Source organism: Centroberyx gerrardi, chromosome 13 (genome assembly GCF_048128805.1).
Source record: "Centroberyx gerrardi isolate f3 chromosome 13, fCenGer3.hap1.cur.20231027, whole genome shotgun sequence".
NCBI lineage: Eukaryota > Metazoa > Chordata > Actinopteri > Beryciformes > Berycidae > Centroberyx > Centroberyx gerrardi.
In genome coordinates, this window is record NC_136009.1 from 9,761,310 (window position 1) to 9,776,369 (window position 15,060).

The 15,060-nt window shown below is 44.8% G+C and overlaps 1 protein-coding gene across 2 annotated transcripts; it reads right to left on the reverse strand.

Moving 5' to 3' along the window:
• Positions 1 to 2,162: 2,162 nt before the first annotated feature.
• Positions 2,163 to 15,060, reverse strand: LOC139926772 (phospholipid phosphatase 3-like). Of its 2 annotated transcripts, none has more exons than XM_071918582.2 (6): positions 14,677 to 15,060; positions 8,659 to 8,816; positions 5,237 to 5,517; positions 4,979 to 5,036; positions 4,689 to 4,865; positions 2,163 to 4,211 (listed from the first exon to the last, which is right to left on the reverse strand). In XM_071918582.2, the coding sequence occupies exons 1-6, from the start codon at positions 14,813 to 14,815 to the stop codon at positions 4,083 to 4,085; spliced, it is 942 nt and encodes a 313-aa protein (XP_071774683.1). In that variant the 5' UTR covers positions 14,816 to 15,060; the 3' UTR covers positions 2,163 to 4,082. The 2 variants fall into 2 exon arrangements, with proteins under 2 accessions (XP_071774683.1, XP_071774684.1); XM_071918583.2 differs by lacking the exon at positions 8,659 to 8,816 and adding an exon at positions 9,213 to 9,367.

A 15,060-nucleotide genomic window follows, 5' to 3' on the forward strand; every position in this document is an offset into this window, starting at 1 on the left:
CTTTTCTTCGTCTTCTTCTTCTCCTTCTTTTCTTTGTTCTCTAGTTTTCTCCTGGTCCTCCACCTCTTCCACCTCTTCTTCTTCTTCTTTTTGTTTTCCTCGTTTCTCTCGTTTCTCTCGTTTTTCTCCTGGTTCTCCGCCTCTTCCACCTATTCTTCTTCTTCTTGTTTTTCTCGTTTCTCTTGTTTTTTTCCTGGTTCTCCACCTCTTCCACTTCTTCCTCCTCTTCTTCTCCTTGTTCTTCTTCTTCTTGTTTTTCTTGTTTCTCTCATTTTTCTTCTGGTCCTCCGCCTCTTCCTCCTCCTCTTCTTCTTCATCTTCTTCTTCCACCTCTTCCTCCTCTTCTTCTTCTTCTTCTCCTTCTTTTTCTTCTTGTTTTTCTTGTTTCTCTAATTTTTCTCCTGGTCCTCCACCTCTTCCTCCTCCTCCTTCTTCTTCTTCTTCTTCTTGTTTCTCTCATTTTTCTCCTGGTCCTCCACCTTTCCTTCTTCTTCTTCTTCTTCTTCTTCTTCTTCTTCTTCTTCACTTCCCTTAACTCAAGCTGGTTTTACTTGCAAACACCAGCAATTAAATATTGCTGCTTTTCCCTAATAGCTACATTATTACAATGCTACAAAACTGCCAAAAACAGCTTGCACATTGTAAAAAAACAAAGGCAACTCAAAGGATGCATCATACCCACAGAGTAAGCAGTCTAATCTGTTTATGTGATGACAAAATACACCAGTTTAGTCAGTTAATTGATGACAGTTGTGCCTGACAGCAATCTTAGCGGGAGTGGGGGGTGTTTGGGGGGGTTAGTATACAAGGTAGACAAGAAAGAGAAAACCATCAATGTCACTTCAGAGCAACCACAACGCTGCAACAGAGCGAAGTGCATGAGAAGAATTTGTAATTCATGCAGGGCAAGAACTCAAGAACACACATAATAGGGGTTAAATTGCTGTGGGAAAACACAACAACAGTATTTTTTTCCAGCCACATAAAAAGGATTCCATTATTAGAACGCTAAGCACCGTTGATCAAGAAAGCCTCTCTGTAATCTCAACGAGACAAAGGGCTCCGGTTGAAAATTTGAGAATGTGTAGGTTCTCTGCCATTTGTTGGTCTGGTGAGTACTAAAAATATACTTGGCTCTCTGCCTCTATCACTTTCAATTACAGCTGAAGATATCTCTGAGAAAATCTTGCGCCGTTGAGGTAGAATGGAGTGGGTCAGGACTGGTTCGCAAAGATAAACATGATGTCAAGGGTTTGGCACTGGACGTGAACATTGGTTAAACACAGAGAGCAGTGCCCTTGGAGTTAAAGGCACTGCCATGTTTGGTAACAGGGGGAGTCTTACTTCTAACCTTCACACCTTCATTTGATCACTTAGATCAAAAGCATTCCATATTTGGTTTGGAGAGAGAAAGAGGGAGAGAGATGGAAAGGACCTAGGAAAACAGAGGGTGGGTAATAAGTGGGCAAAAGGGTAACAACATAAAAGAAGTATGCATGAAGCAGCACACACACTCTATAGGGTGTGTAGTTTTGTGGTCAATTAAGACAATGGAAACACTGGAATTTTGTCATACCTAGTCTTAAACACAAGGCGACTGCTCCATACATGCTAGTTTAGTGGTGTATCGGCCCTGGTGCGGCCATAAAAACAAAACCCGTTTTGTAGCTTATTAAACTAATCAACTGTAAGCTCCTTCTGGGCACTGTGCCTGATCCACAGTGAAATCAATCAGCTTAACGGATACCATGTGAACGCACTGGCCCAAAACCCAGCTCATGCTACGCTGGCACATAACATTACTTGCTGCGACCTGCGGGTGATTTATATGTTGCGGAGGCAAAGTGTTGCATTAAAGCGTACTATGCTGCTCCTAAGCATTCTCATATGTGAATGTACTTTGCCACTCTGGCGCAGTCGCTCCGTGTAGCCTGTATTATTCCAGCGGGCCATTGGGGAGAGGGGTTAAAACCTGGAATGCACACTATTTCCCCACAGGAAACTGAGTATGGAAGTCTAGCATCGCCCCACGCCCAGATCTCTCCATCACACGCATAGTGGGCCCAGCTACTGAATTATTATAGTGTAAAAGTCTGAGATTCTTCTCTGTCATATGTGGCACCAGTTAAAATAAAGCTCAAAAACCTCACCATACACCGTGCTTGATCTTTTGTGTTTTATTAAAGACACTTTATCTTCGATACATGTCTTACATTTTCATTGTACAAAATTTCACACAAGACAATACAAAAATATTGAAAGGCATTTTTTCTTTTAATAAAAATGTACTGAAGCTGTCTGCCTTGAGAGCTTTTTTCTCTCCATAAAACTTTTAGTATTCACAAGTTGTCACTTCACTGCATGACATCTGCCAAGCATTGCCTCTTCAAGCAGCAACGTTTGACATTTACACAGGTCTCGACACCATCAAAGTCATAGTGGACGTTTCTTCAAAAGATAGATATACATGAGACAGTATTGTACATGGCATACAGAAGTTTCTGATGCTGTATATAAAGAACAGGGCTAGTTTCCCCATGAGCATCTTCAAACTAAGATCATCTTTTGTCTCAGTGATTTACAACTGATCTTGGCACCAAGATGCTTCCAGGCAGTGGTTTTTAACCAGCGTGATGAGACACACAGGCCTACCAAAGTTTTTGCTGAAAAGTCAATGTCATATAAACTTATTAGAATTATTTAAAATTCAATTCAATGATTTTTCGTCCATGATATAATGCAGCAACTCATTGCTAGCCCTCTTGTATTATCACACAAGGCTTTGTGAGACTTTGTCAAGCAATCAGTCTTTCAATGTGCCAGATTGTGCCTCGACCAAAAAGCAACCCCTGCTTTAGGAAGTCCCTGTCTGAACGGTAAGTATGTATAAATGTCTGTGTAGCATATATCACAGGGATCTCAGTGATGTGAATCATCAATATGATTAGTAGCAATAAAGTACATGTACTGTATATGATGCTCTATTTTCCACAGTGTTGCTGTCTTGGGTTATATGTGTCTGTTGGAGCAGGTGCATGTTCTCTGTGTGAAGAGAGGCACACCGGTAGGCTATAAACACTGAAATATAGACATGACATTAAAACACACTGGCACACGGACAGAACCCAGCCAAACACACATACACACACACGGACACACCCAAACACACACACACAGGCAGTCACTCTCACCTAACACTTGTGAGCACCCGTCTGGTACATATAACAGACAGTCATTTCATTAAATGGCTCAGTGGGGGCTCGTCCCAGCCAGCAGAAAGAGGCCCACCTCCAACACACACGCCCTCGCCGTACTTTCCACCTACTGTAACTTCTCTATGCATTTTCTATGCAAAACTACATTGTGGACATAGCAAATAAAAGAAAGGTTACTTACAAAGCTTTGCAAAAGCTTCACTTCGGTTCATTCAAGTGGTGACAATCAGTACTAAGTTTGGATAAAATAGTGCTATAAATCAAACATACAATGCTTACTTTTTTTTTTATAAAACCAAAATAAAACAAAAGGAAACATCCTTCCTGAAATCAAGGAATTTGTTTTTTGTCCATGATTTGTATGTATCAGGCACACAGTGAGGGAGTGGTGGTAATATAGTACAATAACAACAATATACAGCTTCCATGTTGGCTGCAGCTGAGGGGAAGCTATGCACAGCTTCACTCATTTCTCCATCTCATTTAGTTTCAGACTTTTGTCCAGGGAATGACCTTCGCTGAAGATCTGCGACTAGGAGAGTCTCCAAGGCGGATCCGTTTCATAACAACCGGAGTAGAAGGACAAATATCCCTGGAGATAAAAACAGAGGAGTGGTCCCCTCTCTTTTCCATATTAAAATGTCTGGTGAGATTGAGGGAAAAAATAGGAAAATTTCCGCTGAAAACGCAAAACCTGCTCGTCTGCGTTCATGTTTTCCGCGGTCTCCTTCAGTGTGAGATGACCATGATTCCATATTCGTCTGCACTATCCAGATTCTTGGAGTTCCCTCCATCCAGTCTCGGCCAGTGGGTGTAGCAGTGATTCAAATGGCACAGGTCAGGATATACACTCGTTTGCAGTCCTCTCTATGCCATGATGAGATGGTTGCTCCGTTCTCTGATGTCTGCTGGAGGAACCAGGTCTTTCTTGACTGGGGTCGGCGATATGGTGGAACGTCGGCCTTTGGGCTTGAACAAGTCTGACACAAAGAATACCTGTGGGAGGGACAGAGAAGGATCTCCATGAACATCTGAGTCACAGAATTATACAGTTATCAGATTCAGAATCAAATTCAGTCCCCAAGAACTAGAAATACTCTAATTAGGAATTTGTCTTTTAACAACTTACAGAATACAGAACTTACTAGCATACATGGTAAAGCGACTACAGGACCTCACATATACTGCAAAGGAACACTGGAGTAAAGGCCTGTACAACATATTTTTTATTGTTTAAAGAATCCCCATTAGCGGATGCCATTGTATCTTCATGGGAACCATATATAACAAACATCAGTGCAGAACATTTGCACATTATCTCAAATTTAATCACAGCTCATAATGAGCTAAATTTACAAATATCATGGGGAGAAATACCAGTTCCAAAGATCAATTTATAGGATGCTAAACTTCATAATGGTCTCTGGTCTAATCTAGCAGATTACAGTGTTACAACATCATAAATCTACTCACTATGCAGTAGGCCACCAGGGCTCCTTGTGCAAACCCGGCCAGGACGTCAGTGGGGTGGTGCTTGTGATCGGAGACGCGGGACAGGCCGGTGTAGAAGGACATCATGATGAGGGTGAACTGGGTGAGCGGGCGCAGCAGCCGCGCTCCGTGCCAGGTGAAACGAGACTGCAGGTAAAACTGGAGAGGAGACAGAATGGAGTGTTCAATATATGGGTGTATATTGTGTGTACCCATGTAAAATACCATAGAATATGTGTGTGTCCATGTTGAGAAACAAACCAGTGACTCACCACCAGATAAAGCATGGTGTACATGGAGAATGACGCATGTCCAGAGAAGAAAGACTTTCTGAGGAGAAGAGAGGACAATCAGCATCAGCAATATACATAATCTAAACTACATTTTTTAAAACATGTAGTAAGTAACCACTTAAGAATCAGTTCAACAAGCACTTGTACAACTGCAGTGGAAACACCACTAAGCCTTGCAAGAATTTTATCTCATGTATTTGACACATTTTGAGCAGCTTTGACAATTCACGACAATACCTGGCCTCCTGAACTCTGCTCTCCGGCCCCTGACACTGGTAGTCAGTGATGTAGCCCAAGGAGCAGTTGATGGTGGAGTAGTCGGGTTTGCACACGTCGAGGAAGTGGGGGCGCATGCGGCCCACGGACACCTTGGCGATGTCGGTGAAGGACTGGCTGATGGCGCAGCCGAAGACGAACACGCCCACCTGCTTGTAGAGGGCGGAAATGTAGGGGTTCCCCACGAACGACTTGGAGCCCTCGTTCAGAAAGTGGATCCTGTAGCTCTCCCCGATGATGATCTGACGGGACAGAAGGGACGGCGATGAGGATGACATCATGTGTGGCATGGGGAACTCTAATGATAGCAGGTGAATACAAGAGATATGCAACTGTTTTTTATATTAAATAGGCTGAGGTTCAGAAAGTTTAATGACGTGACAAGTGATAAAGAGAGCAGTAATTGTGTCTTGAAGTTAAAACTGCTCTTAAAAGTGCTACTTTACGGTCGCACGTGTTTATCTGTGCCATTCTACTTGTGAGAATTAAAAACAGTGCAGCGATGTGGGGGTGAATGCGAATTCCGCCATGCAAAGTTTTCTGTAAGTGGGCAAATAAACCGCTGTCTGAAACCGACGATTGACGCGCAGGCTGCACTTAGGGGGATGTGGAGAGCAATAACTCACTACAGCTGTTCAAGCTCAGGACGCCTTCCCAGCCCGCCCTCCCCCTCCCCCCTCCTCCTCCTCCTCCTCCTCTAGTCTTCCAGCCACTGACAAATGAATGTGGGGGGGGGGAGAGAGAGCAGAGCAGGGTGAAGGAGGGTACGGAGGGGGGAGAGGGAGAGATTAGAGGGGTGGAAGGGATAGGGAGAGGAAGGGAAAGTAAGAGGAGAATGCGAGTAAGAAGGGATAAAGGAGAGCGAGTGCAAAAGTAGAGGAGGAGGGGGGAAAGCGAAGGAAGGGGACGGGGGAGGGAGGGAGAAAGAGGAGTGGAGTCAGTGGGAGGGAGAGAAGGGGGAGAGTGGGGGGGGGGGGGGGGGGGAGGCACCGCTGGTTCTAATCAGCAGAAACGCTGAGCTAGGCGACGTGTCTGATTTTGGTGGCCAGACTCCGCCAGGCGCACATCGGGGGCGCGTTTGTTTTTCGGGGCCCCGCGCCGGCTCCCTCTCCCCCTCTGAAAAAGGGCTCTGATTTCACAAGGGATGTCTCGGGTGTTTTCGTGTTAGTATCTCGGTTTCATCAGACATTCTTGCGAGGGGCGCAGAAAATAAGGCTCGTTCGGGGAAACACGTTCGGCGAAGGGAAAGTCCTGGAGGAGATTTAACAAGCCGATAGAGCGCGTCGTTTCCCCCATCCAGGCCTTTGGAGCCAGCCCGATCCGGCCCAGCTGCTTTTCACGGGGGAGAGAGAGAGAAAGGGAGAAAACGCATCTGGTTCCCGTTGTGCGAGAAGATTAACTGTGTGAATGAATGAACCCGATGGCGTTGTAGGACATGGATCAAGGGAGAAAGAGGTTATCTTGTGGCTTATTTCATATAAAGTCTCCCATCTCCAAAATGATAACATGGAGACCCAAACACTCTCAGAGAGGGTGTTTCCTTCAGCATAATGCCAATTATAAAGGATGTGGCCTCTCTTGTCCCCTTGTTTCTCAGCTTCAGTCAGTGGGAAATGAAGCACTAAACGACCTAATGTTGGTGTTTTCTGGTTCAGAAAACACAACGGCTGGCCAAAAAGCTCAAGGGGGGGGAAGATGGATTTTAAAGTCACGTTCAGCCAGGGGAAAATGAGAGTTCTGGCAAAGTCGTCTTGTTTTGGGCCTCCACCGCAATTCCACCCCGCCAATTACAGTATTTGACCGAACAACCATTGCGTCAACCATAATTACACAGGGCCAGAGCTCCTTCTCACCAAGAAAACCCTCGTGGCCCCGAGCCCTTGTAGTAGTCTGCGCTCCAGGAGGAGGGCACTGCTGGCTGCAAGAGAGCCGGTGTGGAGTCCCATCAATGTGCCCTTGGGCAAGGCACCTTCCCCCTGCTCTGCTCTATAGGGGCTGCCCAGGTGACGACAGCACAAACCAGTCTAACTATGCACTTCAATTCAATCAAAATGAGATTGAGTCTTTAAAGATAAGGGCAAATTTAGAGGTCCTGCTTTTTAAATTCTCACTTCGCTGTTGCTGATCCCACATGGGAATTATTTGGAGAATGGCACAGATGCAGGGTGTGTGGACTTCTACATTGGCTACTTTGCTAAGCTTCAACCTCTGAACAGGGGCAAACAAAACAGGCGGTATTATGGGGTGAGGTTGTAGATCCTGGCGACAGATCCTCAGTCTTTTCTCCCAGCAGATTACAACAATCTGAGCCACTCAGCACTCCACCCTGCTCAAGTGCCTTGATCACCTGAACCATCTTAAGCTCCCAATAACAAACTGGAGAATGTTGTTGATTGGCTGTTATCTAAAATGCTCTGAAACCACTCAGAGGGGCTGATAGCACAGGTATGGAGAGGTGTTGTATCTGTAACCCAATGATTATGTAGGATCATCTCAGTTTATATTCACAGTGAGCTAAAGGTCAGGGAAAGTCCTCTGGTGCATGTGTGTGTGCAGAGTGCATTTGTGTATGTGTGTGTTCTTGGGGGGCACAGGGAGTAAGAAAACACAGTCAGACAATGTTGTGTTGTAACTCTAATTTGATTAATACATTTTCACAGATTTAATGTGCTGTGTGCAGCATTTTAACATCAATCCATCATTATCACATTCATTTTGAAACATTAGTGTAATTACTGCAAACAAATGAGACCATCACTGTGACGACTGGCAGCTTACCGTCCTCCACAATGCATTTTACACTGTGTGATTTCATGTGACATCTGCTGTATTGCTTTATGGCAGAAAGGGAGATTGCTTTAGGGCACAAAACAGGAAAAGGGCTGCTTCCAGTGCAAATGGATCTTACGTTTTAAGAGTTTCTTGCAATGGCAGATGGTGGAATGAGTAAAAGACCTATGGAAACATTTCTTCCAACGTGTTTATTCTCTGCAGTAAAGCAAAAGAGAAACCGAACACACTCTGAGTGACGTAATTTTGAGAATCACTAGCACTAACAATATGAGATAGAGGCTACCAATCGTCTCCACCATGGTCTCATTTGTTTACAGTAATCATACCAAGGTATCACAATTAATTTGACAATGATACATTGATGTTTAAAAATGCTACACACAGCACCTTTAAAAGTCATATCAACAGTTTCAACATTAAATCACAGTCACACCCCTTCTATAACTCCAGCCTCTACATCATTAACACACACAGGATGAGAACCACTGTGGTCGACATCTAGTACACAGAGTCAGTGGGTGCTAGCAGTGATGGTGAAGCTGCTGAAACGTGAGGAGTGACGATGACATTAGTGCGTGAGACAGACTTACAGACAGGATGGTGATAAGAATGCCAGCAGCGCAAAGCACACCGTCGCTAATGGTGTCTCCATTTTTGGCCGGGTACTTGATGGACTCGTCGTCGCAGTAAAACCCCCGGCGGTAGGGCTGAACAGCGCTGGTCTCAATGACCAGGAAAGGCAGGCCGGCTAAGTGTGAAGAAGCAAGTGAGGCACAGAGAGGGGGGGGGGAAGAAGGGAGCGGGGGGATGGGTGAGGGAGAGAGAGAGATAGAGGTGCCGGGTTAATAGGCAATCTTGGAGGTCGAAAGGTACGAGCGAGAGGCCAGGAGGGAACATTTGGGGACTGGCTCGATCCATTGTGTGGCTCTTATCTGTCTCTCGTTGTTTGCTCTCAATTCAATATTGGTGGGGTCTTTTGAGCAGACCTTTGGACATATTAAAGTGACCTAATTTCTTGAGTGTCTACCTAACCGATTGTGTGTTTGCAGGTTACAACACAACCATATGACTGAGCCGTTCAATAGATGGAGAGCGTCCCGATGCATGTTCCCCGGTTCTCTCGCTGCACCACACTGGGACTTACTGAGGCCACGGGCACAGCGAAGCCCACGGCTGTGAGAGCGGTGTTGGACACCGTGCTGCTCTTGTAGGGAAGGTCGATGCTGCTGTCGTCGCAGAAGAAGCCTCTCCGGTAAGGCGGGAAGGGAGATTTGTGCAAAAACACGGCGACAAGCAACACTGTATAGTCGGACACACACACACACACACACAGGAGCGTAGGTCAGACAGCTCTTTAACCCAGTGGACAGCTGCATGAACAGTATGAACAGATGTATCTATAGGCAGACAAACAGAGAAGCACACAGACAGAAAATTCCCAACACACACACACACGGGCAAAAAGAATCCCAGCAGTCATGTATTTAAGTTATGTATCTCACACCGTTTTCCAAAAATGAGACAGCTGCTGAGATAAGAAAATGAGCGTATCTCTTTCAGAAATAAACAAAATGAAATCAGTTGAAGTAAAGCCAGGAAAAAAAAAGATCCATCATTGTTGGAGACTTAAGTGAACCCATCATGCTTAGAATAGCATAAACTGACTTCAAACAGGCTGAGATAGCGCTAAAAGGGTTGGATGTGTCATGTTCACAAGAGAGTCCATAGCAGATAACTGACATGGAAAAAAAAAAAAAACACACAACACTATCAGCTTCTTCCTTCCTTTCCTGCAGAGGCTTTCAACTGCACTTAAAAGGCCCACTTTAAGATGCCTGGAGGGTGTCTACGTCCGATCAATTTAGTGTCTTTCGCCACTTAAAGTGGTAAAAAGATCTTATTTATCGCCCTGACAACAAACATAGGGTGGGAGTGAATAAGATGCCAGCCAAGAGGACAGCTTATTTTCCATTTACCAAAGACACCAAAGAAGGACTTTAGAAATTGGAGCGTTGAAGTGGGACCCAGGAGAGGCCTCAAACCCCCGACAGAATTTGGAAAACATACTTTCCGATCGCTTCAAAGCAACATTTAACTGATGCTGGCGCTTTGAAGTCACTCTTTGAATAATTCCGCGATCTGCGAATACAAAGAAAAACAAACACGATCCGCACTCTCGCACTTTCTCTCTCTCTCTCTCTCTCGGGGGGGGGGGGAAAAGCACCGGGGGTGTGTGGAGGTCAGCGCTGGGTGCTGCTGAGGGGGGCATGATTTCTCAAACCAAATGTCAACACACACGCCTCAGTCGCTGAGCCCCCACCCCCCCCTCCACCCCTTACATCCACACACACACACACACACACACACACAGCAGACTGGCCTTTGAAGGGCCAGCTGGGTTGAGCTCGGGTTACGGGCTGAGCGCGCTGCTGCCTGATGGGAACTCCAGAGCGCTGGCCTTCCCTCCACATCCAGCGGGATTCACATTGTTGCCGTTAGCGTTTTCGCCCTCGTTCTTCAAACAAATGTCTGAACGGCCGCGATCAGCAACTCTGGTGGGAAGGGAACGCTCCAGAATACTGTAACAGTGAAAATATACTTTCAAGTGCACTAAATCCCGACTGTCTGATCCGTGCAGTTTGCTTTGCCCCGGCCACGGACGGAAAACAACGCAGGCGCTCCCAACACACAGCGCTGGGCTTTGGCGACTGCTGATTCAAGGCAGTGGAAAAAACAAAAGGACGTCTCTCGCTTGCGGGGGCCGAAGGCGCTGAATGTGAAACATGTTAACCCCAGAGTCCTGACCCCGGTGACCGCCTCTAAACACACTCACAGACCCAAGAAGAGACAGAGAGAGAGAGAGAGGGAGAGAGAGAGAGAGAGAGAGAAAGGTGGCCTAGGGGTGACAAAATAAGGTGCAGTTGTCCGAAGCCTTTAAGAAAGCTGCGAGAGGGTCAGATGCCCACAACAGCTGATAGGAGGGACGGGAAAAACAAACAACGAGACGCTGTCAGCTCCTGTTTTCCACACTTTCAGCCGGGCTTTCCTCTCCTACGCTCGCCGCCTCCGACCCCCTTTCCACCCGTCCAAACAGTGCAGCATCAGCACTGAGCAAAGCATCTTGGGATTTCCCCTCCTACCCTCTTTCCTCCCTTCCCGCTTCTGACAGCCTGGAGGGAGGAAGAAAAAAAAAATACCCAGTGTCCTCCTGCCAACAACAACACCACCACCGTGGGTATGTCTTATGCATTAGCTCCACATCAACCCAAAGACAACAGAAACTGTAAACAAAATGGCTGTGAGAGAGAAAAAGTCTTACTAATGTCAATATCAGGTGTTTTCCCCCCATTCTGTTCTGCCCTAAAGCGGTTTGCTTCACAATCAACCGGGGAACGCCAACAGGCTTTTAGTGTGGAATAACCAAACACCCTGAATGAAGAAGGATGATGAGTTAGTCAGCAAATACTTGAGCGCTGTCTCACATCAAAATATGGTCGAAAACGTATTATTAGGACCTATTAGTTAGAATTTCCTACGCTTGTCCCTTTGCATTTGTCCCGGTTGAGCACTGGCAGTTTCATGTAGCTGCAGCATGTGGAAACTCGAATCAATGTATAACCCTCACGTTGAATTAAATCCCACCATATTTTGGAGGCATTCGTCAAAACACCGAGTGCGACTATTAAAATAAACAGACGCACATTTTCCACTCGCTGGCATTGCTCTCTCTCTCTCTCTCTCCCTGGCATATAAATGTATACATGTCTGAGGCAGTTGCGGTGTATACACAGATGCAGTTGTTTTTACTCGCACCCTTGTGTGCAGGGCAGCAGCCCCCACACACAACCTACTCCCTGTCTGTCTGTCAGTCTGGGCCCGCTGCAAAACTCAGCTCCTATATGCTCTCATAGTTCCACTGCGGGAGGGAAACCGGGTCGGCCTGCCTGCCTGGGGTAAACAAATCGCATTTGCATTGATTTGCTCGTGGCTACAACCGCTACTGAAATTCAAACCATGTGTTATTATCTTCATGAATCCTCAGCACTTGTTTCATAATTGTTTTTTTCTTCTCTTCCCTATTATTTCAGACTACAAAAGCAAAAGAAACTTTACATACCGGGCAGGTTTTCCTCTTCTGCTCCCATACCACATAAACGTATAACAACCCCACATACTGTATAATGTATACATTCCTTCATTTACACACATATACATGGCCTTGTATGCACATAAAACGCATAGATATTTGCATACATCAACTTTGCAAAAATAACAGCCTCTTGCATGTAGACCTTCAAGCCTACCAGCACCGTACATAGGACTAATTAATCTGAACTTCACTCCATTTTATCATTGGGAACAGGAGATGTCACAGGAAGCCCATCTTCAAATCACATCTAATCATCCCCATCTTCTCACAACATGCTTTAAAAATCTATCCCATATAACTGTTATATCTGTGTTTTTCTTTTGGCTTTTGGTTAACATTATTTCATATGAAACTGTCTTCACAAATGTATCCAACTGTTCCTTAAATTGTGGCTTCTCACTCTTTTTTTCCCAATGTTTCAGGACTATTCTTAACACAGCTACCGTCCCAATACAAGCACACTATTTTAAACTATTGTTTGATTCAACTCTTTGACTTGAGATTTATCACATAACGAAAACAACCTTGGGGTCCAAGGTAATGGCTGCCCAATGCTGTCCTCCATGCACTGTAAGGCTCTATCCCATAACAGGGCACAGCACCTGTTTCAGATTAAGATCACGCTTATGTTTATGCTTTCTTACCCAACAAAATGTTGAGAAAATCTACTCTTGCACTGTTTTCTGTTTGTTTTCTGGCTCAAAATGATAAAAAAAGGGGGTCTGTGTTACAATGATTAAGCCCCCCAACCCCACCCCCATGTTGAACTAGGGCGAAAGCACATGGAAACATTATAAGACGATTAACTTGAAAACATGAAAGCCACCTGCAACGGCTTAATGGCAAACTGACCCCGATGACTTCGCCTTGGGTTCAAGCAACAAACAAAATCACAGCCTTCCACTTCCCTCAGCATTAGCCTATAAGCAACACCATGACTGAGTTCCAGCTACACTTGAATCAGCCTGAAATTCATCCTGTGTCGACTTGCTAATGGTGTTTTCTGTGGCACTGATGATGGTCTAGTGGGATCACCGCAAGTGGAGATGGTTCATGTGCATAAGTGAGAGAGAGAGAGAGAGAGAGAGAGAGAGAGAGAGAGAGAGGGAGGAATATCCCAGGGAGCAGCAATGCTAGAACTGCAATCACAGTGTGAGAATGGAGGAGTGGTAATTACCCGAATGCGCCCACCATTTCCTCCTTGTGGTCACTCCCCTCAAACCACATCTTTAGCCAGAAAAACACTGCTGGTTTGTTGACAGGCTTTCTCTGTGGGCAGGTACGTACACACAGGGGCGAAAACATGGGGCTTTACCCTCCACAGAGAAACTTGCATCCTCAATATATTCTTTGAACATTTGCATTACTTTCCCTGCCATTAACAAGAAGGTCCCCCAAAACAACACATGTATTGGAAGCATATGGTCATACTAGAGGAGAAAAAAGAGGTAGAGAAGAAGTGTGTTGTCAGATCACCAAAGGTTTAGGTCCCAGGGATCAGAAAACCTTTTGTAGGTCTTTGGGTTTAAGCTTCAGCATGACAGATTCTTTCACGCTCAATAATTCACCAGAACACTGTCTGCTGTTGTGGAGCAACAACACGAGGAGTCACCAGTGCCTGTTCTGATGAACTGTCAAAACACACACACACTCACACACGTCTTTTCACCACTTTTCCTTTAATTACTCCACACATGCAAATATATTATGCCAGATGTGACTTCAAGAGAATTCCTGGCTGGTGTGGAATGTGAGACATTCTGGAAAATATAATAAGGAGTCAAAGGAGAGGTGCAGGTGTGGGTGGGGACCCAAGAAATACATCCCCTCTCGGAGCAATTTATTAATTACATTTTCCCCTTTGGCAGCACATTTTAGAGTCCTACTTTATGTGACACTATGAGAAGGGGAAAAGGGAGCGTTAATGTCCTAATATCTCCAGACAATTTGTATAGCTGTTCATAATATGGCACTACTTGTTACTGTGTCCTGTGGAATGAAACATCTTGGCAAGCTGATGTAAAATTAAGAACATGCAACTGTTGGCTAATAAAGGTATATTAACAGTAGAAATGTTATTTCTTAGTAGCAGAACTATAGTAATCCTATAATACAATTTAGAAGGATACTATACAAATATCACAGCAATACTATAGCAATATTATAGGAAAATACTATATTATAGGAAAATTATAGAATTGGAGATTAAAAAACAAACTACAGTATAATGACAATAAACTCACTATTAATTACAACAGACACGCTTTAACTCCCTATAGAATATTATAGGTAGGCTATATTACAGTGAAAACATAGGAGATAATAAGAAATACCATAAAGTACTATAAACTCACCATTGAGTACCACAGACACACTGTAGGCCCCTATAGGAATATTACAGAGATGTTATTCTGTCTCTGATTGCTAATAGTGTAGTTTGCATACATGGGACTCTTACCTAGAAACAAGCAGAACAGATCCACTCCGACCAGCAACTTTCTCCTGCTGTTGTCTTTACAGTTATTGTTGTTCAGTGAACTCCCGCCGTTCCTCGTCTCTGCTGCCATTGTTTTCTCATAGATCAAGCAGCGTTGCATTTAAAATGTATTGCGTTTTTCAATTCAAAGGAAAGAAAAAAAAACGGTTACTACTACTACTAGTGCTGCTGTGCTGGTTTCTACCTACTGTCAGCGCGCCTAAAGGAGCGAGTCTACATGAATCCTCGCTTACGAGGAGTAGTCGTGCAAGTCAGCGGTCTGTGACTGGGGGAATATGCTCTTTGAAAGTGTTCCCATTAGTTCCTGTCTTCCCTTATAATAATCACAGCTCGCTTTTCCTCTAA